At 45.3% G+C, this 26,928-nt stretch overlaps 1 protein-coding gene across 1 annotated transcript; it reads left to right on the top strand.

Annotated features, from left to right (window-relative positions):
• Positions 1–10,376: 10,376 nt before the first annotated feature.
• LOC120052288 (tripartite motif-containing protein 16-like) lies at positions 10,377–21,161 on the top strand. Its single transcript, XM_038999118.1, has 6 exons — positions 10,377–10,973; positions 12,397–12,501; positions 19,631–19,855; positions 20,048–20,207; positions 20,333–20,392; positions 20,624–21,161. Exons 1-6 carry the CDS (start codon positions 10,377–10,379, stop codon positions 21,133–21,135), a joined length of 1,659 nt encoding a protein of 552 aa, XP_038855046.1. The 3' UTR covers positions 21,136–21,161.
• Positions 21,162–26,928: the final 5,767 nt, after the last annotated feature.

Raw genomic sequence — 26,928 nt, 5'->3', positions numbered from 1 at the left:
TGGCGGGACACAATGCAGATAGCCCGGTTAGCCAATGTGCGAGAGCACTGGTTGGTCGGCCCAATTCAGTATTCCATTGTAACATCTGACAAAAAAAATCTAAAGACACTGAAGCAGCAAACTTTGTGGAAATTAATATTTGTGTTATTCTCAAAACTTTTGGCCATTGATGTGTCCCAGAGCCATACAGTATATAGATGTGTCCCAGAGCCATACAGTATATAGATGTGTCCCAGAGCCACACAGTATATAGATGTGTCCCAGAGCCACACAGTATATAGATGTGTCCCAGAGCCATACAGTATATAGATGTGTCCCAGAGCCATACAGTATATAGATGTGTCCCAGAGCCATACAGTATATAGATGTGTCCCAGAGCCATACAGTATATAGATGTGTCCCAGAGCCATACAGTATATAGATGTGTCCCAGAGCCATACAGTATATAGATGTGTCCCAGAGCCATACAGTATATAGATGTGTCCCAGAGCCACACAGTATATAGATGTGTCCCAGAGCCATACAGTATATAGATGTGTCCCAGAGCCATACAGTATATAGATGTGTCCCAGAGCCATACAGTATATAGATGTGTCCCAGAGCCATACAGTATATAGATGTGTCCCAGAGCCATACAGTATATAGATGTGTCCCAGAGCCATACAGTATATAGATGTGTCCCAGAGCCATACAGTATATAGATGTGTCCCAGAGCCATACAGTATATAGATGTGCCCCAGAGCCATACAGTATATAGATGTGCCCCAGAGCCATACAGTATATAGATGTGTCCCAGAGCCATACAGTATATAGATGTGTCCCAGAGCCATACAGTATATAGATGTGTCCCAGAGCCATACAGTATATAGATGTGTCCCAGAGCCCAACAGTATATAGATGTGTCCCAGAGCCATACAGTATATAGATGTGTCCCAGAGCCATACAGTATATAGATGTGCCCCAGAGCCACACAGTATATAGATGTGCCCCAGAGCCATACAGTATATAGATGTGTCCCAGAGCCATACAGTATATAGATGTGTCCCAGAGCCACACAGTATATAGATGTGTCCCAGAGCCACACAGTATATAGATGTGTCCCAGAGCCATACAGTATATAGATGTGTCCCAGAGCCACACAGTATATAGATGTGTCCCAGAGCCATACAGTATATAGATGTGCCCCAGGGCCATATAAAGATATGTATCTGTTATACTGGATCAGATTAAATGTGGCCTGTAGAACGTATCAGATTAAATGTGGCCTGTAGGGCGTATCAGATTAAATGTGGTCTGTATGACGGATCAGATTAAATGTGGTCTGTAGGACAGATCAGATTAAATGTGGCCTGTAGGACGGATCAGATTAAATGTGGCCTGTAGGACGGATCAGATTAAATGTGGCCTGTAGGACAGATCAGATTAAATGGGGCCTCTAGGACGTATCAGATTAAATGTGGCCTGTAGGACAGATCAGATTAAATGTGGCCTGTAGGACAGATCTGATTAAATGTGGCCTGTAGAACGTATCAGATTAAATGTGGTCTGTAGGACAGATCAGATTAAATGTGGCCTGTAAAACGGATCAGATTAAATGTGGCCTGTAGGACGGATCAGATTAAATGTGGCCTGTAGGACGGATCAGATTAAATGTGGCCTGTAGGACGGATCAGATTAAATGTGGCCTGTAGAACGGACCAGATTAAATGTGGTCTGTAGGACGTATCAGATTAAATGTGGCCTGTAGGACGGATCAGATTAAATGTGGCCTGTAGGACGGACCAGATTAAATGTGGTCTGTAGGACGGATCAGATTAAATGTGGCCTGTAGGACGGATCAGATTAAATGTGACCTGTAGGACGGATCAGATTAAATGTGGCCTGAAGGACAGATCAGATTAAATGGGGCCTGTGGTGGATTTTATTTTTATTATATAATATACAATATACAATATACAATATAATATAATATACTATATAATATATTATATAATATATAATATACAATATAGTATAATATACTATATAATATAATATATTATATAATAAATAATATACAATATAATATACTATATAATATATTATATAACATATAATATACAATATAGTATAATATACTATATTATATATTATATAATATGCTATATAATATATATTTGGAAATAACTGTCCTTTTTCTGGCCTGCAAATCGGTCCATAAATAATATGTGTGGCCCTCCATTGCGTTTCTAAAATCCTGATGTGACCCTTCAGTCTAAATAATCCCCCCTTGTCTTTATTGAGTGAATGGCATTTCCCTGCTACTGATAAAGATGAACCATGCCAAATAGGTTGGATATTAAGTTGAAGATTGTGCTCCAACCACACCAGGTTTATGGAGCATTTTAGTTGATGTTGATATTGTATTCATTGTCTGTATCAAGTTTACAAACTGTAATTTCAAGTTGATCAAAGTTTCATATATTCAACTTCTCAGATGGATTCAGATTCAGTTTTCAAATTCAATTCTCTAAATTCAGATTCAAATCCAGAGATAACATCCTGGTACTGTGGCAAAGCAATTCACTTTTTTTCCTGAAAATAAAGTGTTATGTTTGGGGCAAATCCAATACAACACATTACTGAGTACCACTCTCCATATTTTTAAGCATAGTGGTGGCTGCATCATACATTTTTTATATTTAATCTTTATTTAACTTGGCATGTCAGTTAAGAACAAATTTGTATTCATAATGACGGACTGCCTACCAAAAGGCAAAAGGCCTCCTGCGGGGACGGTGGCCTGGGAATAAAAATAATTAAATAATATATAGACAACACAACACTACATAAAGAGATACCTAAGACAACAACATAGCAAGGCAGCAACACACGACAACTCAGCATGGTAGCAACACAACATGACAACAACATGATAGCAACACAAGATGGCAACAGCACAACATGGTAGCCGCACAAGACATGGTACAAACATTATTGGGCACAGAGAACAGCACAAAGGCAAGAAGGTAGAGACAACCATACATCACATGAAGCACCACAACTGTCAGTAAGAGTGTCCATGATTGAGTCTTTCAATGGAGATAAAACTGTCCAGTTTGAGTGTTTGTTGCAGCTCGTTCCAGTCGCTAGATGCAGCAAACTGAAAAGAGGAGCGACCCAGGGATGTGTGTGCTTTGGGGACCTTTAACAGAATGTGACTGGCAGAACGGGTGTTGTATGTGGAGGATGAGGGCTGCAGTAGGTATCTCACATAGGGGGGAGTTTGGTCTAAGAGGGTTTTATAAATAAGCATCAACCAGTGTTATGGGTGTTCTGGGTATGCTAGTTATCGTTAAGGACTGGGGAGATTTTCAGGATAACAAAATAAACAGAATGGAGCTAAGCACAGGCAGAATCCTAGTGGAAAACCTGGTTCAGTCTGCTTTCCACCAGACACTGGGAGATGAGTTAACCTTTCACCAGGACAATAACCCAAATCACAAGTCCAAATCTAGACTGGAGTTGCTTTTTGCTTACCAAGAAGACCTTGAATGTTCCTGAGTGGTTGAGTTGCAGTTTTGACTTAAATGTGCTTGACCTGAAAATTGGTGTCTAGTAATGATCAACAACCAATTTGACAGAGCTTGAAGAATTTTTAAAAGAAAATTGGGCAAATGTTGCACAATCCAGGTGTGGAAAGCTCTGTAGGTCCACAAGAAGACAACCGGGGGGTTGAGAATGGCCAGTTTCTGCCATAGGGAGGATTCTGCCAAGTTGTTGATGATCAGCACCCTCCCTCTGTATGACACTTGGGAGAGGAGCCACTTCCACTTCGTCAGCCTCGACACCACCACTTGTGACACTCCTTCCCAGTTCTTCCTAACCCACCCCTCTGAGCCCAGAGACACACCAAGGATCTTGAGTCACTCACAGCCCCACTGCAACCCCCCTGGAAGCTGTGGAGGTGCCCAGTCCCTCCATGCCCCACATAACAGAGCATCACTCTTGCCCCAGTTTAACTAAGCTGAAGACGCCAACCTCGTACACCCTCAAACTATTCTCCAGGGCCCGTCGGTCCTGCTCATCCCTAACCAACACAGACGTCATCAGCGTATGCTGACACTGCTATGCCTGTCCCCAACCCTGTGCATGGCTCCCACACTCCCTGTAGCCTCCTGCGTAGCAGGCTCAGAAATTTCTCAATAACAAGAGTGTATAGCTGCCCCGACAGAGGGCATCCCTGGTGAATGCCCCGCCCTACCCAGACTGGCCTACTGAGCCCTCCCCCCACCTTGACCATACATGAAGCCCCAGCATATAACATTTGAACACAGCCACAAAATTCTCCCCACAACCAAAACAACACATTGAACAGATATTCATGGTCCACCATATCAAAGACTTTCTCCTGATTATGATTGAGCGTACTGGGAAAAAGTACAGTTGGTCCCCTTTTTTGGGCAGGAGAGTCAAAGCCGCCCGTCTACCGCTTAGCAGCAGCTCATCCACCCCGACGCACTCATGCAACACGCAAAACAAGTCCTGTCCAATAATTCCCTGAACTTTTTATAAAATGCACAGGCAGACTGTCAGAGACAGCAGCTGAGAGTTTGTGAAAGGCCAGGGAAATGTCAATTTGATTTCTCTGCGACAGATAGAGTTTGGAAAGGTCTGTGAGCAGAACCTGAAAACACCCAGGATCACAGAGTTCTGCCCTCTATAAATCAGAGTACAACTCCACAGCCCGCTGCCTCATCTCTCCACAACAGAAGTACCCACCAATCAGACTCCCTCATCTCCCCCACAACAGAAGTTACCCACCTATCAGGGTCCCTCATCTCCCCCACAACAGAAGTTACCCACCCATCAGGGTCCCTCACCTCCCCCACAACAGAAGTTACCCACCCATCAGACTCCCTCATTTCCCCACAACAGAAGTTACCCGCCCATCAGGCTCCCTCATCTCCCCCACAACAGAAGTTACCCAGCCATCAGGCTTCCCTCGTGCCCCCCCCCTTCCTATTCCATGAGCAAAGCACCTTCCTCCTCCATCTGCCCCCCTGGACTTCCTCCCTGATCAGTGCCTCTTCCCCAATGACAGGCAATATTTCCTGGGATGAGCCCACCAAGCCCTTACCCACTGGAGTCTTCGTTACTACAGCAACCTGCCTCTGCTCATGTTGCCCAGCTGCAAACTGCCTCACTTCCACCAGCCCTCACCCTCCTGGTACTCCCTCCAGTAGCCTGCCCCGTATCAGAGCTAGACCCATCCTCTGCCCCCTGAGTCGTAGGCCACACGCTCATCTCAATTTACATCAACAACATAGCTCATGCAGTAGGAAGCTCTTTCATCCATTTATATGCAGATGACAGTCTTATACTCAGCTGGTCCCTCCCCGGATTTTGTGTTCAGCGCTCTACAACAAAGCTTTCTTATTGTCCAACAAGCTTTCTCTTAACCTTGTTTGGAACACCTTCAAAACAAAGGTCATGTGGTTTGGTAAGAAGAATGCCCCTCTCCCCACAGGTGTTATTACTACCTCTGAGGGTTTAGAGCTTGAGGTAGTCACCTCATACAAGTACTTGGGAGTATGGCTAGACGGTACACTGTCCTTCTCTCAGCACATATCAAAGCTGCAGGCTAAAGTTAAATCTAGACTTGGTTTCCTCTATCGTAATCGCTCCTCTTTCACCTCAGCTGCCAAACTAACCCTGATTCAGATGACCATCCTACCCATGCTAGATTACGGAGATGCCATTTATAGATCGGCAGGTAAGGGTGCTCTCGAGCGGCTAGATGTTCTTTACCAGTCGGCCATGAGATTTGCCACCAATGCTCCTTATAGGACACATCACTGCACTCTATACTCCTCTGTAAACTGGTCACCTCTGTATACCCATCGCAAGATCCACTGGTTGATGCTTATTTATAAAACCCTCTTAGGCTTCACACCCCCCTATCTGATATATCTATTGCAGACCTCATCTTCCACATACAACACCCGTTCTGCAAGTCACATTCTGTTAAGGTCCCCAAAGCACACACATCCCTGGGTCGCTCCTCTTTTCAGTTTGCTGCAGCTAGAGACTGGAATGAGCTGGAAGAAACACTCAAACTGAACAGTTTTATCTCAATCTGCTTTGCTTTATCTTGGCCAGGTCGCAGTTGTAAATGAGACGTGTTCTCAACTGGTCTACCTTGTTAAATAAAGGTGAAATAATTTATATATATTTTACCTCTTCCAGGTTAGCCAGGTGCTATTTGTCTGTGCGCCATGTTATGATCTTTGTCATAAAGATGCACTGGGTTCCTGGGATTCCTTACAAATCTGGTCAATAGTTCGTTGCCAAATGGCTGGGGATGATGCAATGCCAAAAAGCAGGCGGTTATACCTGTCTAGACCTTTGTGTGTGTTTATTGTCAGGTACTGTTTGGAGATCAACAATTGCCTGTCAGCACCCCATTCATAACAAGAGACCCACACAACCAACTACCACGAAAGTGATGGAATGAGAGAGAGAGAGAGAGACATCATTACAACACTGTACATAGACATAATATAACGTTTCTTCTTCTTTGGAGTTTAACGGCGATTGGAATCCAATATGTTGCATTACCTCCCAAAACTGAGCTATAATATCAATCTACTTCACTTCGTGATACAAAATGGGAAAAGGAACATTTTATTGAATAAAAATAACAAAACGTAAAAACACTCTTCCAACAAGCCCTACACTCATTAAAAACCCTACACTCATTAAAAACCCTACACTCATTAAAAACCCTACACTCATTAAAAACCCTATACTCATTAAAAACCCTACACTCATTAAAAACCCCACACTCATTAAAAACCCACTACGCCATTCAACTGCTTTGACCCTATCTGCTCCTGCACCATGCCAACGACCTGGGAGGACGGGACACCACCACTCAACACACCCTGGAACTCTTCTGAAGTCAAATCTCATATGACCAAATACTTCTCTGCAGCTGCCACCACAACATCTATTTTCTGTGATTTACGTTCCATTTCTGCGGTACAGTTGATAACCATTGCAATGAACGCTAAGAAACTAACCTTACTGAAGCATATATCACTCGTTGGCCTTTCCCTCTGTGCTGCACAGATCTACTACTCACAGGGATCCTCTCAGGATCCCTCACCCTTGACCCATCCTCCTCTACTTTCTTCACTGCCTCAGCATACGACACCTTCTGCACTACTCTGACTCTAGTCATCTCAACCTGCCTCTCTCTCACCGGACACTTCTGATCACCAGCAACATGGACACCCCTACAGTTGACACACAACTTTATCCACCAAAACGACACAATCCTCTATCCCATGACCTCCTGCACACTTCCCACATCTTGGAATCTCCCTCCTACAAACTGCTGCAACTTGACCATAAACGTTGCACCTGAAACAGCTCAGTGGATTCAACACAAAGACTCTAACAGGATAACTGGTATATCCTAACATGACTTTGTCGGGTAAAGACTCAAAACTCAAAAGGACTGACAGTGACTCCACTGTTTCACCACGCTCACCACCGGGTCTGCGTCACACCAAACGGTGGGTATCACAAACACCAGGAGTCTTCAACTTCAATTGCTCCACCTCCAAACTTAACACTACCCCAGAAAACACTCCTTTCAATGGTGTCCTGTTCCCAAGACCAAAGCAAGAAGCAGATCCTGACCAATGTAAACATCTGTTTCCCATGCCAATATAACCCTTTTGACAGAGAGAGAGAGAGAGCTCCATGTTAATGTATAGGGGACACGAGTCAGTCATGGTTATGTGATGAGGTAGGCCCGCTTGCGACTTCAAAATCAGTGTCGGCCCAATGGGGACTGTCCTCTAGGTGTAACGGTCAAGATGTTGGTTTCTCCCGCAGTAGACCTGGGTTCATATCCCATCAGTTACATTAAGCAGTCTATTGTCTGAAAGGGGTTCAGACAGCCTGTTCCCAGCAGTAGGGTCAGTAGGATTGGACTGGAGGAGAAAAGTGAAATGGTGTCTCCCCTCTGGTCAACAATACTCACCTTGAAAGACTCCACAGCCTGTTGGAGCTCCTTCAGCTCCTTCTCTCTCTCCTGGAATCTCTGCTGGACCTTCTGCTGACTCCTCCCCAGCTGCCTCTGTGGAGAATCACTCTTCAATGAGCTATCAAGCTGTATTAGTCCAGTAGATCAATAGTATAGTAATGTGACATAGGGCCCATAGAGAGGAATTGTGATAGAAAAATCAGAAATTAATAGTAAACAATGATATAATTATCTAAGAGTAAGACTGGCCTGCTAAGGCTGAGGTTTATTGTGTCCACTCTATCTTCCTGCAGCTAGTCTGGGTTTTACTACAGATAGTCTGGGTGTAGAGGACATGAGTTTTACTAGAGATAGTCTGGGTGTAGAGGACATGGGTTTTACTAGAGATAGTCTGGGTGTAGAGGACATGGGTTTTAATAGAGATAGTCTGGGTGTAGAGGACATGGGTTTTAATAGAGATCGCTTGAAGCTGACAATTGATTAATGTCTTGATGATATTAACCAAACAGCCACATTCCAGTCTATGCTTAGTGATGCATGTGAGACAAATGTCTCCGGTCTGACTGAGCCTGCATTCTATAGATCAGATTGTGTGAGTGACTCGAGATAGAGATAGCCTGAAAGAATAGAACAAACATGTCAGTGTTTGTTCTCATCCTTTCATCTGGGAAACGTAGCCTGAAGGAGTAGAATAACCCCCCCATGCAGATAAACATCAGGATGAACACAGGGTGGGTTATAGTGTCCAATCTACATGGGGGGCAGCCATGGTTGAAGCAGTGTTAGGTTTGGTATATAAAGACCCGCTATTCTCTGTATGATTCAAGCACTCGGTCCGACAGTCAAGACTGTTGGATTGACGGCTTCATTATTGTAATAATTAATCGATTTTAAATAAAATGGTAGTTGATGAAATTACCAAGTCTCTCTCAGTACTGAATTTCCACAACACTATCAAGCTGTATTTGTCCAGTGGATCAATAGTATAGTCATGGAACATAGGACCCATAGAGAGGAAGGTCCACAATCTTGATGACCTCTACCCCCTCCCTCCCTCTCTAACTGACTCTAACCTCTACCCCCTCCCTCCCTCTCTAACTAACTCTAACCTCTACCCCCTCCCTCCCTCTCTAACTAACTCTAACCTCTACCCCCTCCCTCCCTCTCTAAATCACTCTAACCTCTACCCCCTCCCTCCCTCTCTAACTACCTCTTACCTCTACCCCCTCCCTCACTCTCTAACTCACTCTAACCTCTACCCCCTCCCTCCCTCTCTAAATCAATCTAACCTCTACCCCCTCCCTCCCTCTCTAACTCACTCTAACCTCTACCCCCTCCCTCACTCTCTAACTCACTCTAACCTCTACCCCCTCCCTCACTCTCTAACTCACTCTAACCTCTACCCCCTCCCTCCCTCTCTAACTCACTCTAACCTCTACCCCCTCCCTCCCTCTCTAACTACCTCTAACCTCTACCCCTCCCGCCCTCTCTAAATCACTCTAACCTCTACCCCCTCCCTCACTCTCTAACTACCTCTAACCTCTACCCCCTCCCTCACTCTCTAACTACCTCTAACCTCTACCCCCTCCCTCACTCTCTAACTACCTCTAACCTCTACCCCCTCCCTCCCTCTCTAAATCACTCTGACCTCTACCCCCTCCCTCCCTCTCTAACTAACTCTAACCTCTACTCCCTCCCTCCCTCTCTAAATCACTCTAACCTCTACCCCCTCCCTCCCTCTCTAACTCACTCTAACCTCTACCCCCTCCCTCCCTCTCTAAATCACTCTAACCTCTACCCCCTCCCTCCCTCTCTAACTACCTCTAACCTCTACCCCCTCCCTCCCTCTCTAAATCACTCTAACCTCTACCCCCTCCCTCACTCTCTAACTACCTCTAACCTCTACCCCCTCCCTCACTCTCTAACTACCTCTAACCTCTACCCCCTCCCTCACTCTCTAACTACCTCTAACCTCTACCCCCTCCCTCCCTCTCTAAATCACTCTGACCTCTACCCCCTCCCTCACTCTCTAACTACCTCTAACCTCTACCCCCTCCCTCCCTCTCTAAATCACTCTAACCTCTACCCCCTCCCTCCCTCTCTAAATCACTCTAACCTCTACCCCCTCCTTCCCTCTCTATCTCACTCTAACCTCTACCCCCTCGCTCCCTCTCTAACTCACTCTAACCTCTACCCCCTCCCTCCCTCTCTAACTCCCTCTAATCCCACCCCTCTGGCAGAACCAGGAAGTCCCTTCCCTCCACAAACTCTCTTCTGAGGAAACAAAACTGATCTGAGTCTGTCTCATCTGTCTGTGTGAGAGTGAACAACCGTCCAAATGGCTCAACAGGGAGTTCTGCTGGACCAGGACCAGTTCTGTTGTTCTGTCTGTCTGGAGCTACTGAAGGAGCCGGTCACTATTGCCTGTGGACACAGTTACTGTAGAATCTGTATTGAGGACTGCTGGGATCACAATGTTCGGAAAGGGGTCTATAGCTGTCCTCTGTGCAGAGAGACCTTCAATCCAAGGCCTACTCTGAGGAAAAATAACATGTTGGCTGAGGTGGTGGAGGAACTGAAGAAGACAGGACTCCAGGCTGCTCCCCCTCCTGCTCTGTGCTTTGCTGGACCTGGAGATGCGGCATGTGATGTCTGCAAAGGGACTCGAAAGCAGAAAGCTCTCATGTCCTGTCTGGCGTGTCTGGCCTCTTACTGTGAGAGTCACCTCAAACCTCACTATGAATCTCCTACTTTCAAAAAGCACAAGCTGGTCAAAGCCACCGCACAACTACAGGAGAAGATCTGCTCTCATCATGACAAACTGCTGGAGGTTTACTGTCGTACCGATCAGCAGTGTATCTGTTATCAGTGTGTGATGGATGAACATAAAGGCCATGATACAGTGTCAGCTGCAGCAGAGAGGACTGAGAAACAGGTAAGACCAGAACAACTTGTTGGTGATTGTCTGATAAACAAAGAATTATAGATACAGTAGGAACTAAGACTGTTTGAATATGAGATCATTCAAATTAAATTGATCCACAGCAGAACAAATATGAACACAAACCTTGATTATGTTAACCCAGATTCTCCAAATGTATCACCATTTTCTAAAGTCAAACACTATTATCATTCTGAATACCCTTTAATGAGTCCAAAGTTCAGTCTCAACTCCTTGATACATTTACACCGACTGTTAAAACTATAATCATTCACATAGCAACAAATCAATATCATATTGTAAAGGGACAATCAAGATTGTGGACCTTCCTCTCTATGGGTCCTATGTCACATGACTATACTATTGATCCACTGGACAAATACAGCTTGATAGTGTCGTGGAAATTCAGTACTGAGAGAGACTTGGTAATTTCATCAACTACCATCTTTATTTAAAATCGATTAATTATTACAATAATGAAGCCGTCAATCCAACAGTCTTGACTGTCGGACCGAGTGCTTGAATCATACAGAGAATAGCGGGTCTTTATATACCAAACCTAACACTGCTTCAACCATGGCTGCCCCCCATGTAGATTGGACACTATAACCCACCCTGTGTTCATCCTGATGTTTATCTGCATGGGGAGGTTATTCTACTCCTTCAGGCTACGTTTCCCAGATGAAAGGATGAGAACAAACACTGACATGTTTGTTCTATTCTTTCAGGCTATCTCTATCTCGAGTCACTCACACAATCTGATCGATAGAATGCAGGCTCAGTCAGACCGGAGACATTTGTCTCACATGCATCACTAATCATAGACTGGAATGTGGCTGTTTGGTTAATATCATCAAGACATTAATCAATTGTCAGCTTCAAGCGATCTCTATTAAAACCCATGTCCTCTACACCCAGAATATCTCTATTAAAACCCATGTCCTCTACACCCAGACTATCTCTAGTAAAACCCATGTCCTCTACACCCAGACTATCTCTAGTAAAACCCATGTCCTCTACATCCAGACTATCTCTAGTAAAACCCATGTCCTCTACACCCAGACTATCTCTAGTAAAACCCATGTCCTCTACACCCAGACTATCTCTAGTAAAACCCATGTCCTCTACACCCAGACTATCTCTAGTAAAACCCATGTCCTCTACACCCAGACTATCTGTAGTTAAACCCAGACTAGCTGCAGGAAGATAATAGTGGACACAATAAAACTCAGCCTTAGCAGGCCAGTCTCACTCTTAGATAATTATATAATTGTTTACTATTAATATCAAATAAATCAGATAAGTATGTCATTTTTCTATCACAATTCCTCTCTATGGGCCCTATGTCACATTACTATACTGTTGATCTACTGTACTACTACAGCTTGATAGCTCATTGAAGAGTGATTCTCCACAGAGGCAGCTGGGGAGGAGTCAGCAGAAGGTCCAGCAGAGATTCCAGGAGAGAGAGAAGGAGCTGAAGGAGCTCCAACAGGCTGTGGATTCTTTCAAGGTGAGTCTTGTTGACCAGAGACACACCAGTTCACTTCTCTCCTCCAGTCAGAGAGAGGAGAGGGGCCCCTCTCCAATCCCACTGACCCTACTGCTGGGAACAGGCTGTCTGGACCCCTTTCAGACAATAGACAGCTTAATGTAACTGATGGGATATGAACCCAGGTCTACTGCAGGAGAAACCAACATCTTGACCGTTACACCTAGAGGACAGTCCCTATTGGGCCGACACTGATTTTGAAGTCGCAAGCGGGCCTACCTCATCACATAACCATGAGTAACCATGACTAACTCATGTCCCCTATACATTAACATGGAGCTCTATCGCTCTCTCTGTCAAATGGGTTATATTGGCATGGGAAACAGATGTTTACATTGGTCAGGATCTGCTTCTTGCTTTGCTCTCAGGAACAGGGCACCATTTAAAGGAGTGATTTCTGGGGTAGTGTTAAGTGTGGAGGTGGAGCAATTGTAGTTGAAGACTCCTGGTGTTTGTGATGCCCGCCGTTTGGTGTGACGCAGATCCGGTGGTGAGCGCGGTGAAACAGGGGAGTTTTGAGTCTTTACCCGACAAAGTCATGTTAGGATATATCAGTTATCCTGTTAGAGTCTTTGTGTTGAATCCACTGAGCTGTTTCAGGTGCAACGTTTATGGTCAAGTTGCAGCAGTTTGTAGGAGGGAGATTCCAAGATGTGGGAAGTGTGCAGGAGGTCATGGGATAGAGGATTGTGTAGTTTTGGTGGATAAAGTTGTGTGTCAACTGTAGGGGTGTCCATGTTGCTGGTGATCAGAAGTGTCCGGTGAGAGAGAGGCAGGTTGAGATGACTAGAGTCAGAGTAGTGCAGAAGGTGTCGTATGCTGAGGCAGTGAAGAAAGTAGAGGAGGATGGGTCAAGGGTGAGGGATCCTGAGAGGATCCCTGTGAGTAGTAGATCTGTGCCAGCAGAGGGAAAGGCCAACGAGTGATATATGCTTCAGTAAGGTTAGCTTCTTAGCGTTCATTGCAATGGTTATCAACTGAACCACAGAAATGGAACGGAAATCACAGACAATAGATGTTGTGGTGGCAGCTGCAGAGAAGTATTTGGTCATACGAGATTTGACTTCAGAAGAGTTCCAGGGTGTGTTGAGTGGTGGTGTCCCATCCTCCCAGGTCGTTGGCATGGTGCAGGAGCAGATAGGGTCAAAAGTAGTGGATTGGGGTAGTGGGTTTTTAATGACTGTAGGGTTAGTTGGAAGAGTGTTTTTTAGTATTGTTATTTTTATTCAATAAAATGTTCCTTTTCCCATTTTGTATCACGAAGTGAAGTAGATTGATATTATAGCTCAGTTTTGGGAGGTAATGCAACATATTGGATTCCAATCGCCATTAAACTCCAAAGAAGAAGAAACGTTATATTATGTCTATGTACAGTGTTGTAACGATGTCTCTCTCTCTCTCATTCCATCACTTTCGTGGTAGTTGGTTGTGTGGGTCTCTGATTATGAATGGGGTGCTGACAGGCAATTGTAGATCTCCAAACAGTACCTGACAATAAACACACACAAAGGTCTAGACAGGTATAACCGCCTGCTTTTTGGCATTGCATCATCCCCAGCCATTTGACAACGAACTATTGACCAGATTTGTAAGGAATCCCAGGAACCCAGTGCATCTTTATGACAAAGATCATAACATGGCGCACAGACAAATAGCACCTGGCTAACCTGGAAGAGGTAAAAAATATATATACACTGCTCAAAAAAATAAAGGGAACACTTAAACAACACAATGTAACTCCAAGTCAATCACACTTCTTTGAAATCAAACTGTCCACTTAGGAAGCAACACTGATTGACAATAAATTTCACATGCTGTTGTGCAAATGGAATAGACAAAAGGTGGAAATTATAGGCAATTAGCAAGACACCCCCAAAAAAGGAGTGATTCTGCAGGTGGTGACCACAGACCACTTCTCAGTTCCTATGCTTCCTGGCTGATGTTTTGGTCACTTTTGAATGCTGGCGGTGCTCTCACTCTAGTGGTAGCATGAGACGGAGTCTACAACCCACACAAGTGGCTCAGGTACTGCAGTTCATCCAGGATGGCACATCAATGCGAGCTGTGGCAAAAAGGTTTGCTGTGTCTGTCAGCGTAGTGTCCAGAGCATGGAGGCGCTACCAGGAGACAGGCCAGTACATCAGGAGACGTGGAGGAGGCCGTAGGAGGGCAACAACCCAGCAGCAGGACCGCTACCTCCGCCTTTGTGCAAGGAGGTGCACTGCCAGAGCCCTGCAAAATGACCTCCAGCAGGCCACAAATGTGCATGTGTCAGCATATGGTCTCACAAGGGGTCTGAGGATCTCATCTCGGTACCTAATGGCAGTCAGGCTACCTCTGGCGAGCACATGGAGGGCTGTGCGGCCCCACAAAGAAATGCCACACCACACCATGACTGACCCATCGCCAAACCGGTCATGCTGGAGGATGTTGCAGGCAGCAGAACGTTCTCCACGGCGTCTCCAGACTCTGTCACGTCTGTCACATGTGCTCATGTGCTCAGTGTGAACCTGCTTTCATCTGTGAAGAGCACAGGGCGCCAGTGGCGAATTTGCCAATCTTGGTGTTCTCTGGCAAATGCCAAACGTCCTGCACGGTGTTGGGCTGTAAGCACAACCCCCACCTGTGGACGTCGGGCCCTCATACCACCCTCATGGAGTCTGTTTCTGACCGTTTGAGCAGACACATGCACATTTGTGGCCTGCTAGAGGTCATTTTGCAGGGCGCTGGCAGTGCACCTCCTTGCACAAAGGCGGAGGTAGCGGTCCTGCTGCTGGGTTGTTGCCCTCCTACAGCCTCCTCCACGTCTCCTGATGTACTGGCCTGTCTCCTGGTAGCGCCTCCATGCTCTGGACACTACGCTGACAGACACAGCAAACCTTTTTGCCACAGCTCGCATTGATGTGCCATCCTGGATGAACTGCAGTACCTGAGCCACTTGTGTGGGTTGTAGACTCCGTCTCATGCTACCACTAGAGTGAGAGCACCGCCAGCATTCAAAAGTGACCAAAACATCAGCCAGGAAGCATAGGAACTGAGAAGTGGTCTGTGGTCACCACCTGCAGAATCACTCCTTTTTTGGGGGTGTCTTGCTAATTGCCTATAATTTCCACCTTTTGTCTATTCCATTTGCACAACAGCATGTGAAATTTATTGTCAATCAGTGTTGCTTCCTAAGTGGACAGTTTGATTTCACAGAAGTGTGATTGACTTGGAGTTACATTGTGTTGTTTAAGTGTTCCCTTTATTTTTTTGAGCAGTGTATATTATTTCACCTTTATTTAACCAGGTAAGCTAGTTGAGAACACGTCTCATTTACAACTGCGACCTGGCCAAGATAAAGCAAAGCAGATTGAGATAAAACTGTTCAGTTTGAGTGTTTCTTCCAGCTCATTCCAGTCTCTAGCTGCAGCAAACTGAAAAGAGGAGCGACCCAGGGATGTGTGTGCTTTGGGGACCTTAACAGAATGTGACTTGCAGAACGGGTGTTGTATGTGGAAGATGAGGTCTGGAGTAGATATATCAGATAGGGGGGTGTGAAGCCTAAGAGGGTTTTATAAATAAGCATCAACCAGTGGATCTTGCGATGGGTATACAGAGATGACCAGTTTACAGAGGAGTATACAGTGCAGTGATGTGTCCTATAAGGAGCATTGGTGGCAAATCTCATGGCCGACTGGTAAAGAACATCTAGCCGCTCAAGAGCACCTTTACCTGCCGATCTATAAATGGCATCTCCGTAATCTAGCATGGGTAGGAGGGTCATCTGAATCAGGGTTAGTTTGGCAGCTGAGGTGAAAGAGGAGCGATTACGATAGAGGAAACCAAGTCTAGATTTAACTTTAGCCTGCAGCTTTGATATGTGCTGAGAGAAGGACAGTGTACCATCTAGCCATACTCCCAAGTACTTGTATGAGGTGACTACCTCAAGCTCTAAACCCTCAGAGGTAGTAATAACACCTGTGGGGAGAGGGGCATTCTTCTTACCAAACCACATGACCTTTGTTTTGAAGGTGTTCAGAACAAGGTTAAGGGCAGAGAAAGCTTGTTGGACAATAAGAAAGCTTTGTTGTAGAGCGCTGAACACAAAATCCGGGGAGGGACCAGCTGAGTATAAGACTGTCATCTGCATATAAATGGATGAAAGAGCTTCCTACTGCTTGAGCTATGTTGTTGATGTAAATTGAGAAGAGCATGTGGCCTACGACTCAGGGGGCAGAGGATGGGTCTAGCTCTGATACGGGGCAGGCTACTGGAGGGGGTACCAGGAGGGAAGAGAGTAGGGCAGGGCCAAGTGGTGGTGTGCAGGCTGTGGAGAAAGACTGGGGGAGGGGTGAGGGCTGGTGGAAGTGAGGCAGTTTGCAGCTGGGCAACATGAGCAGAGGCAGGTTTCCGTAGTAACGGAGACTCCAGTGGGTAAGGGCTTGGTGGGCTCATCCCAGGAAATATTGCCTGTCATTGGGGAGGAGACACTGATCAGGGAGGAAGTCCAGGGGGGCAGATGGAGGAGGAAGGTGCTTTGCTCATGGAAGAGGAAGGGGGGGGGCACGAGGGGAGCCTGATGGGTGGGTAACTTCTGTTGTGGGGAGATGAGGGAGCCTGATGGGCGGGTAACTTCTGTTTTGGGGAGATGAGGGAGTCTGATGGGTGGGTAACTTCTGTTTTGGGGAGATGAGGGAGCCTGATGGGTGGGTAACTTCTGTTGTGGGGAGATGAGGGAGCCTGATGGGCGGGTAACTTCTGTTTTGGGGAGATGAGGGAGTCTGATGGGTGGGTAACTTCTGTTTTGGGGAGATGAGGGAGTCTGGTGGGTGGGTAACTTCTGTTTTGGGGAGATGAGGGAGTCTGATGGGTGGGTAACTTCTGTTGTGGGGAGATGAGGGAGTCTGATGGGTGGGTAACTTCTGTTGTGGGGGAGATGAGGGACCCTGATGGGTGGGTAACTTCTGTTGTGGGGAGATGAGGGACCCTGATGGGTGGGTAACTTCTGTTTTGGGGAGATGAGGGAGCCTGATGGGTGGGTAACTTCTGTTGTGGGGAGATGAGGGAGTCTGGTGGGTGGGTAACTTCTGTTGTGGGGAGATGAGGGAGTCTGATGGGTGGGTAACTTCTGTTTTGGGGAGATGAGGGAGTCTGATGGGTGGGTAACTTCTGTTGTGGGGGAGATGAGGGAGCCTGATGGGTGGGTACTTCTGTTGTGGGGAGATGAGGGACCCTGATGGGTGGGTAACTTCTGTTGTGGGGAGATGAGGGAGTCTGATTGGTGGGTACTTCTGTTGTGGAGAGATGAGGCAGCGGGCTGTGGAGTTGTACTCTGATTTATAGAGGGCAGAACTCTGTGATCCTGGGTGTTTTCAGGTTCTGCTCACAGACCTTTCCAAACTCTATCTGTCACAGAGAAATCAAATTGACATTTCCCTGGCCTTTCACAAACTCTCAGCTGCCGTCTCTGACGGTCTGCCTGTGCATTTTTATAAAAAGTTCAGGGAATTATTGGACAGGACTTGTTTTGCGTGTTGCGTGAGTGCGTCGGGGTGGAAGAGCTGCTGCTAAGCGGTAGACGGGCGGCTTTGACTCTCCTGCCCAAAAAAGGGGACCAACTGTACTGTGTACCAGGACGCTCAATCATAATCAGGAGAAAGTCTTTGATATGGTGGACCATGAATATCTGTTCAATGTGTTGTTTTGGTTGTGGAGAGAATTTTGTGGCTGTGTTCAAATGTTATATGCTGGGGCTTCATGTATGGTCAAGGTGGGGGGAGGGCTCAGTAGGCCAGTCTGGGTAGGGCGGGGCATTCACCAGGGATGCCCTCTGTCGGGGCAGCTATACACTCTTGTTATTGAGCCATTTCTGAGCCTGCTACGCAGGAGGCTACAGGGAGTGTGGAAGCCAGGCACAGGGTTGGGGACAGGCATAGCAGTGTCAGCATATGCTGATGACGTCTGTGTTGGTTAGGGATGAGCAGGACCGACGGGCCCTGGAGAATAGTTTGAGGGTGTTGAGGGGGCGTCTTCAGCTTAGTTAAACTGGGGCAAGAGTGATGCTCTGTTATGTGGGGCATGGAGGGACAGGGCACCTCCACAGCTCAAGATCCTTGGTGTGTCTCTGGGCTCGGAGGGGTGGGTAGGAAGAACTGGGAAGGTGTGTCACAAGTGGTGGTGTCGAGGCTGACAAAGTGGAAGTGGCTCCTCTCCCAAGTGTCATACAGAGGGAGGGTGCTGATCATCAACAACTTGGCAGCATCCTCCCTATGGCAGAAACTGGCCATTCTCAACCCCCCGGTGGTCTTCTTGTGGACCTGCAGAGCAATTTAGTTAATTATTATCTGGTCCGGGCGTCACCGGCTGAGGGCGTGACCCAGTGAGGAGGGGGCTGGAGCAGCCTGAGGAGGGGCCACCACCGTTTCCACCACTGCAAGTGACAGCAGAGACTGGGGATTGGAAGGAGAGTCCAGAGGACTTACTGACTTTTAACACTCTGAGCCTGGGGGAGTTTTTAGAGGTGGGGGGTAAGGTGCTGTACACCCTCAGTGTCAAGGTTAGACACATCAGGAGCTTAGCGGGAGTGAAGGGGCATCAGTGGCAGGGGGTTGTGGGGGCTGAGAGCATGGCAGGGTATAGGTGGAGGGTGCTCTATAAGCTCCCAGTGCTGGAAAGGTCAGGGGTCATCCAGTGGAGGGTATTACATGGAGCCCTGGACACCAATAGCTGGTTGGCTCGGGATGACCTGGGAGTTGGGGAGGGGTGTCCGTTTTCGGCAATGACAGACTGTTCATCATGTTTTGTCTGTGTTGCCAGGGTAATGCCGTTACTGTTGACGCCTTAGGCTTGAGTTTGAGTTTTACAAAATTATCAACAGTGTGGGGATGTTTCAGAAGGTATGGGGGCTCAGGGGGGCTGTCTATACGGCTGGAGAGGAGGGGTTGGATGTATGGTTGGAATGTGGTGCTGGATAGTGTATTGTACTGTGGTGTTGGGTACTGTATAATGGGATTGTGTGGAGGTTGTGGTGGCACGCAATGTGTTTTTAGGAGGGAGGGGTATTAGTGTAATGAGGATGGCTCATTAAATTAAGACAAGTCAGTCTCTCTCTCAACAGCGCTCTGCAGTGAAGGACAGTGATAAGATATTTGCTGAGATGAGCCGCTGCATTGAGAGAAGGAGCTCTGAGGCGAAGGAGCTGATCAGAGCCCAAGTGAAGTCTCAAGTTGGTCAAGCTGAAGGACTCCTGGAGCAACTGAAGCAGGAGATAGCTGAGCTGAGGAAGAGAAGCACTGAGCTGGAGCAGCTCTCACACACAGAGGATCACATCCATTTCCTCCAGGTAACTAAACTGCCTTGTTACATGTGATATGAAATTATCTTAATGTGAAACTATTCATCTCAATCATTTGGTTCTGTTCTCTCTTTGTCTCTGTCTGTCTCCCTCTCTCCCTGGCCCTCTCTCTCTCTCCATCTCTCTTGGTCTCTCTCTCTCTCTCTCTCTCTCTCTCTCTCTCTCTCTCTCTCTCTCCAGAGTTATCAGTCTCTCTCCAGTATCAGTGTATCTTCAGACTTACCCAGCATCGTTGTCCGTCCTCTTCAGTATTTTGGAGATATGAGTAAGACTGTGTCTGAACTGAGAGAGAAACTAGAAGACTTCCTTAAAGGAGAATGGACCAAGATCTCCACTACAGGTGTGTTGAAAATAATAGGAACATCAACTTTAGACCATTGAAAGTTCCCTACTAGTCATATACATGTGGAATATGGTATGATGATAACGTTCCCTCTCTCTGTCAATGTGTTTGTGTGTCTGTAGTGAATATAGTGGATGTTGTACTGCCTCCAGAGCCCAAGACCAGAGAAGAGTTTTTACAATGTGAGTCTCTTTATTGGGAAGTAACTAACAGTCTCTTTTTACTGACACTCCTAACAATCTCTCTATAAATATATAGCAATAGTAGATCTAATCAAAGACTGGGTATCTATTTGACTCCTCATATTTCTCTGATTTGATCTCTGCTGTGCTCTAATCAAAGACAGGGTAGATACAGTATCTGACTTAACTTATTGTTCTAACTCCCCTCATTGGTCTCTGCTCTTCTCCCAGATTCCTGTCAGCTCACATTGGACCCAAACGCAGCAGGGACACGCCTCTCTCTGTCTGAAGGGAACAGAAAGGTGACCTATACACGCCAAGTCCAACCATATCCTGACCATCCAGACAGATTCACAAACTACTACCAGGTTCTGTGCAGAGAGGGTCTGTCTGGACGCTGTTACTGGGAGGTGGAGTGGAGTGGGGTGTATGTTATTACATCGGTCTCATATAAAGACATCAGCAGAACAGAGAGAGGTAATGCATTTGGATGCAATGACAAGTCCTGGAGTTTACAGTGCTCCAATCATCGTTATTATTTCAGACACAATGATGTTGAGACTAAAGTATCAGGCCCTCAGTCCTCCAGAGTAGGAGTGTACCTGGATCACAAGGCAGGTACTCTGTCCTTCTACAGTGTCTCTGACACAATGACCCTCCTCCACAGAGTCCAGACCACATTCACTCAGCCCCTCTATCCTGGGTTTTGGCTCTCTGGTACTGCTGAGCTGGTTAAACTGTAGTAAGGCCCATATAGATACTAGTCATGCTGGTGGTGATGGTCCCCAGGTGTGATGATTCATTCTGCTCTGTTTTATGTACAATGATTTAACTGATTTGATCTTCAATACTTTCATTTTGATTTGTACATATATACTTTCACTTAGATTTTTTCTGACTGATTAGAATTTTTAGAGATTTAAGGTGCTCATTTATAATAAAATAATAAAAATGTATCTTGTTCATTTCCATGAATCATGATGTATGGTGTTGATGTATATTGGTTGTCATTCAGAACCATTGATATGTTTTCTCAGTTGGTTCTCTGTCTCTATGTAATTCTCCTCAGTGTCATTGAACAGCTTATAGGCTCGGCCCTAATTGATGTGTTTTCTGTCAGCTGGAGCTGCATGGAAAATGGTCCAGGAACAAAAGGACAATGCAGGACTAGTCAGCCCACTACAAGCTGGTATCACTTACTTTCTACTAAACTATATGGTCTGGTTTCTCAGACACAGATTAATCCTAGTCCTGGACTAAAAAGTATGTTCAATGTAGATGTCCAGGAAACCGTCCCGAAATGAGGCAACTTTCATCCTCCCATACTGCTCAGTCAAGCAACATTAAACCTGTCCAGCAGGTGGTGATATTGACCAAACAATTAAACCAGCAGATATCTTGACTTGCCACTCAGTATATCAGTAATGTTCAGAATAGTACTTTAATATCATTGGAGATTGATGGTCTTTTTAATCCACTATCCAGAGTCAGGAACAGATGAAGTTAGGTCTGCTACTGTTCAGTGATTAAATATGATTTATGGTGATGGGAAATAAAAAATCCAACACTAAACTTCATCTGTAATAGTTTTCCTTTGTTATTTATTCCAAGGTGTGTCTTTAACTTGTAAATGGATTGTGTGGAGGTGAGCTAGTGGTGTGGCTGATAGAATAGAATGAAAAGGGAGGATGGGAGGGGAAATGGGCAGATATATCAGACAGATGAGGAAGAGAAAGATGTTCACACAGGAGTTAGCGTCTCTGTTCCAAATAGCTCCCTATTCCCTGCGTAGTGCACTAGGCTTCTTTAGACCAGATCTAAAGTAGTGTTCTAGATGTTAGATTGTTTCTCCCTGTCATTACAACATGACAATATGGTAATGACTTTAGTGGTGTCCTCCTCTTTGTTGTTATTGTTATTTTGTTATGTGTGTTGTCAGGTTGTTCCTCTGTGTTCCTAATTGAAAATCCATTAACAATGAATCACAACCTAATGATATTCCAGTTGTGTTTAGACAACTTCATGGCTGACATCCCCCAGTTCTGTTCAGACCCATTGAACTGGGTCACATTCTAAGTGGTGACTTGTATTGATAGTCCACACTGCACCTAACTGTGGTTAACCAGACTGGAGGGGTTCTGATCACATATTCCCTCATCTCCACAACTTTACCTGGTGTCCCCTGTCCCTCTCTCTCTCTCTCTCTCTCGCTCTCTCTCTCTCTCTCTCTCTCTCTCTGCTTCTCTCTCTAAACCGTATAGAAAGCAGACAACTTCAATATGGTTTTAGTCCTGTAGTTTTCAGAACACATGGGGTGTGTCCCAATTATCTCCTTTCTCTCTAAGTGTTAACTTGTCCACTTCCCTTCATGGATTCAAAGGAAATGACTGGTATATGTAAACCCTCCTCCACAGAGTCCAGACTACATTCACTCAGCCCCTCTATCCTGGGTTTGGGATTGGTACAAAATCACATCTCTAAATAATGACCAGTAGATACAGATCAACTATTTCAGATATTCTGGGTTATTAACAGTCTTCCACTAGGTCTATGATCTGGTTAGACTCCCCTTTTTTATTGTAATAAATACATTGTTTAGACAGCACATTGTAATTAGCCTGGTCCCAGATCAGTTAGTGCTATTGATAAACAGATGGCATGACAGCACATTCTAATTAGACTGGTCCCAGATCAGTTAGTGCTATTGATAAACAGATGGCATGACAGCACATTCTAATTAGACTGGTCCCAGATCTGTAAGTGCTATTGATAAACAGATGGCATGACAGCACATTGTAATTAGACTGGTCCCAGATCAGTTAGTGCTATTGATAAACAGATGGCATGATAGCACATTCTAATTAGACTGGTCCCAGATCAGTTAGTGCTCTTGTTAATCAATGTGATCTTTCAAAATAAAAGTCATCATCATGACATTAGAAATGCTCTATTATTGAATTGATTGACACAATGAATCAGTTATTTACAATAATCTATTTACCAGTAAATCCATTTAGACAAATATATGACACATAATACATTCCCACATCATATCCATGTAGACTAATAGACAGTACATAATACACTCCCACATCATATCCATGTAGACTAATAGACAGTAGATAACACACTCCCACATCATATCCATGTAGACTAATAGACAGTACATAATACACTCCCACATCATATCCATGTAGACTAATAGACAGTACATAATACACTCCCACATCATATCCATGTAGACTAATAGACAGTACATAATACACTCCCACATCATATCCATGTAGACTAATAGACAGTACATAGCACACTCCCACATCATATGCATGTAGACTAATAGACAGTACATAATACACTCCCACATCATATCCATGTAGACTAATAGACAGTACATAACACACTCCCACATCGTATCCATGTAGACTAATAGACAGTAGATAACACACTCCCACATCATATCCATGTAGACTAATAGACAGTACATAATACACTCCCACATCATATCCATGTAGACTAATAGACAGTACATAACACACTCCCACATCATATCCATGTAGACTAATAGACAGTACATAATACACTCCCACATCATATCCATGTAGACTAATAGACAGTACATAACACACTCCCACATCATATCCATGTAGACTAATAGACAGTACATAATACACTCCCACATCATATCCATGTAGACTAATAGACAGTACATAATACACTCCCACATCATATCCATGTAGACTAATAGACAGTACGAAGCACACTCCCACATCATATCCATGTAGACTAATAGACAGTACATAATACACTCCCACATCATATCCATGTAGACTAATAGACAGTACATAATACACTCCCACATCATATCCATGTAGACTAATAGACAGTACATAATACACTCCCACATCATATGCATGTAGACTAATAGACAGTACATAACACACTCCCACATCATATCCATGTAGACTAATAGACACATAACACACTCCCACATCATATGCATGTAGACTAATAGACAGTACATAATACACTCCCACATCATATCCATGTAGACTAATAGACAGTATATAACACACTCCCACATCATATCCATGTAGACTAATAGACAGTACATAACACACTCCCACATCATATCCATGTAGACTAATATACAGTACATAATACACTCCCACATCATATCCATGTAGACTAATAGACAGTACATAATACACTCCCACATCATATCCATGTAGACTAATAGACAGTACATAACACACTCCCACATCATATCCATGTAGACAGTACATAATACACTCCCACATCATATCCATGTAGACTAATATACAGTACATAATACACTCCCACATTATATTTCAGTAGGAAGAAACACAAAGGTTTAAGTCTCTGATCATCTAAAGTGACTGTCTAAAACTGACTGTCAATGAACACAATCCACAGTACAGACATCAATAAACCAAGAGGAACTCCAGCGCTACAGAGGACAAAGATTGTGTAGAGGTCACAACACTGTTTCTATGGAGACTGTTGTGGAGGAGCGTTCCATGGTGTGGTAGAATCGCAGGCAGGTATTGTACTGCAGGAGCTTCTCCCACTGTCACCTGTCTCAATGCTGTCACCTGTCTCAATACTGTCACCTGTCTCAGTACTGTTGCCTGTCTCAATGCTGTCACCTGTCTCAGTACTGTCACCTGTCTCAATGCTGTCACCTGTCTCAATACTGTCACCTGTCTCAATACTGTCACCTGTCTCAGTACTGTCACCTGTCTCAATGCTGTCACCTGTCTCAGTACTGTCACCTGTCTCAATACTGCCACCTGTCTCAATGCTGTCACCTGTCTCAATGCTGTCACCTGTCTCAATACTGTCACCTGTCTCAATACTGTCACCTGTCTCAGTACTGTCACCTGTCTCAATGCTGTCACCTGTCTCAGTACTGTCACCTGTCTCAATGCTGTCACCTGTCTCAATACTGTCACCTGTCTCAATACTGTCACCTGTCTCAGTACTGTCACCTGTCTCAATACTGTCACCTGTCTCAGTACTGTCACCTGTCTCAATACTGTCACCTGTCTCAGTACTGTCACCTGTCTCAATGCTGTCACCTGTCTCAATACTGTCACCTGTCTCAGTACTGTCACCTGTCTCAATGCTGTCACCTGTCTCAGTACTGTCACCTGTCTCAGTACTGTCACCTGTCTCAATACTGTCACCTGTCTCAGTACTGTCACCTGTCTCAGTACTGTCACCTGTCTCAATGCTGTCACCTGTCTCAGTACTGTCACCTGTCTCAGTACTGTCACCTGTCTCAATACTGTCACCTGTCTCAATGCTGTCACCTGTCTCAATACTGTCACCTGTCTCAGTACTGTCACCTGTCTCAGTACTGTCACCTGTCTCAATACTGTCACCTGTCTCAATACTGTCACTTGTCTCAATACTGTCACCTGTCTCAGTACTGTCACCTGTCTCAGTACTGTCACCTGTCTCAGTACTGTCACCTGTCTCAGTACTGTCACCTGTCTCAATACTGTCACCTGTCTCAATACTGTCACCTGTCTCAGTACTGTCACCTGTCTCAGTACTGTCACCTGTCTCAATGCTGTCACCTGTCTCAATACTGTCACCTGTCTCAATACTGTCACCTGTCTCAGTACTGTCACCTGTCTCAATGCTGTCACCTGTCTCAATACTGTCACCTGTCTCAATACTGTCACCTGTCTCAGTACTGTCACCTGTCTCAATACTGTCACCTGTCTCAATACTGCCACCTGTCTCAATACTGTCACCTGTCTCAGTACTGTCACCTGTCTCAATGCTGCCACCTGTCTCAGTACTGTCACCTGTCTCAATGCTGTCACCTGTCTCAATACTGTCACCTGTCTCAATACTGTCACCTGTCTCAGTACTGTCACCTGTCTCAATACTGTCACCTGTCTCAATACTGTCACCTGTCTCAGTACTGTCACCTGTCTCAATGCTGTCACCTGTCTCAATACTGTCACCTGTCTCAATACTGTCACCTGTCTCAGTACTGTCACCTGTCTCAGTACTGTCACCTGTCTCAATGCTGTCACCTGTCTCAATACTGTCACCTGTCTCAATACTGTCACCTGTCTCAATGCTGTCACCTGTCTCAATACTGTCATCTGTCTCAATGCTGTCACCTGTCTCAATACTGTCATCTGTCTCAATACAGTCACGTGTCTCAATACTGTCACCTGTCTCAATACTGCCACCTGTCTCAATGCTGTCACCTGTCTCAATACTGTCACCTGTCTCATCTACACAGACTATATTGACACTTTGTTCAGGTCACCTCAAGAGTTTTGTATCAATAAAAATCTTGAAGTCCAGGATTGAAAGAACTCTAATGTCTTCCTGTCCTCCTCATGTCTTCCTGTCCTCCTCATGTCTTCCTGTCCTCCTCATGTCTTCCTGTCCTCCTCATGTATTCCTGTCCTCCTCATGTCTTCCTGTCCTCCTCATGTCTTCCTGTCCTCCTCATGTCTTCCTGTCCTCCTCATGTCTTCCTGTCCTCC

This window comes from Salvelinus namaycush, chromosome 8 (genome assembly GCF_016432855.1).
Source record: "Salvelinus namaycush isolate Seneca chromosome 8, SaNama_1.0, whole genome shotgun sequence".
Lineage (NCBI taxonomy): Eukaryota > Metazoa > Chordata > Actinopteri > Salmoniformes > Salmonidae > Salvelinus > Salvelinus namaycush.
This window is presented reverse-complemented; position numbering and strand designations above follow the sequence as displayed.

Coding starts and splice junctions, on each gene's coding strand:
- LOC120052288 (XM_038999118.1), top strand. CDS start 10,377: ATGGCTCAACAGGGAGTTCTGCTGGACCAGGACCAGTTCTGTTGTTCT. Junction 12,502..19,630: donor ATTCTTTCAAGGTGAGTCTT/GTTGACCAGAGA, acceptor CTCTCTCAACAG/CGCTCTGCAGTGAAGGACAG. Junction 20,393..20,623: donor CAGAGAAGAGTTTTTACAAT/GTGAGTCTCTTT, acceptor CTCTTCTCCCAG/ATTCCTGTCAGCTCACATTG.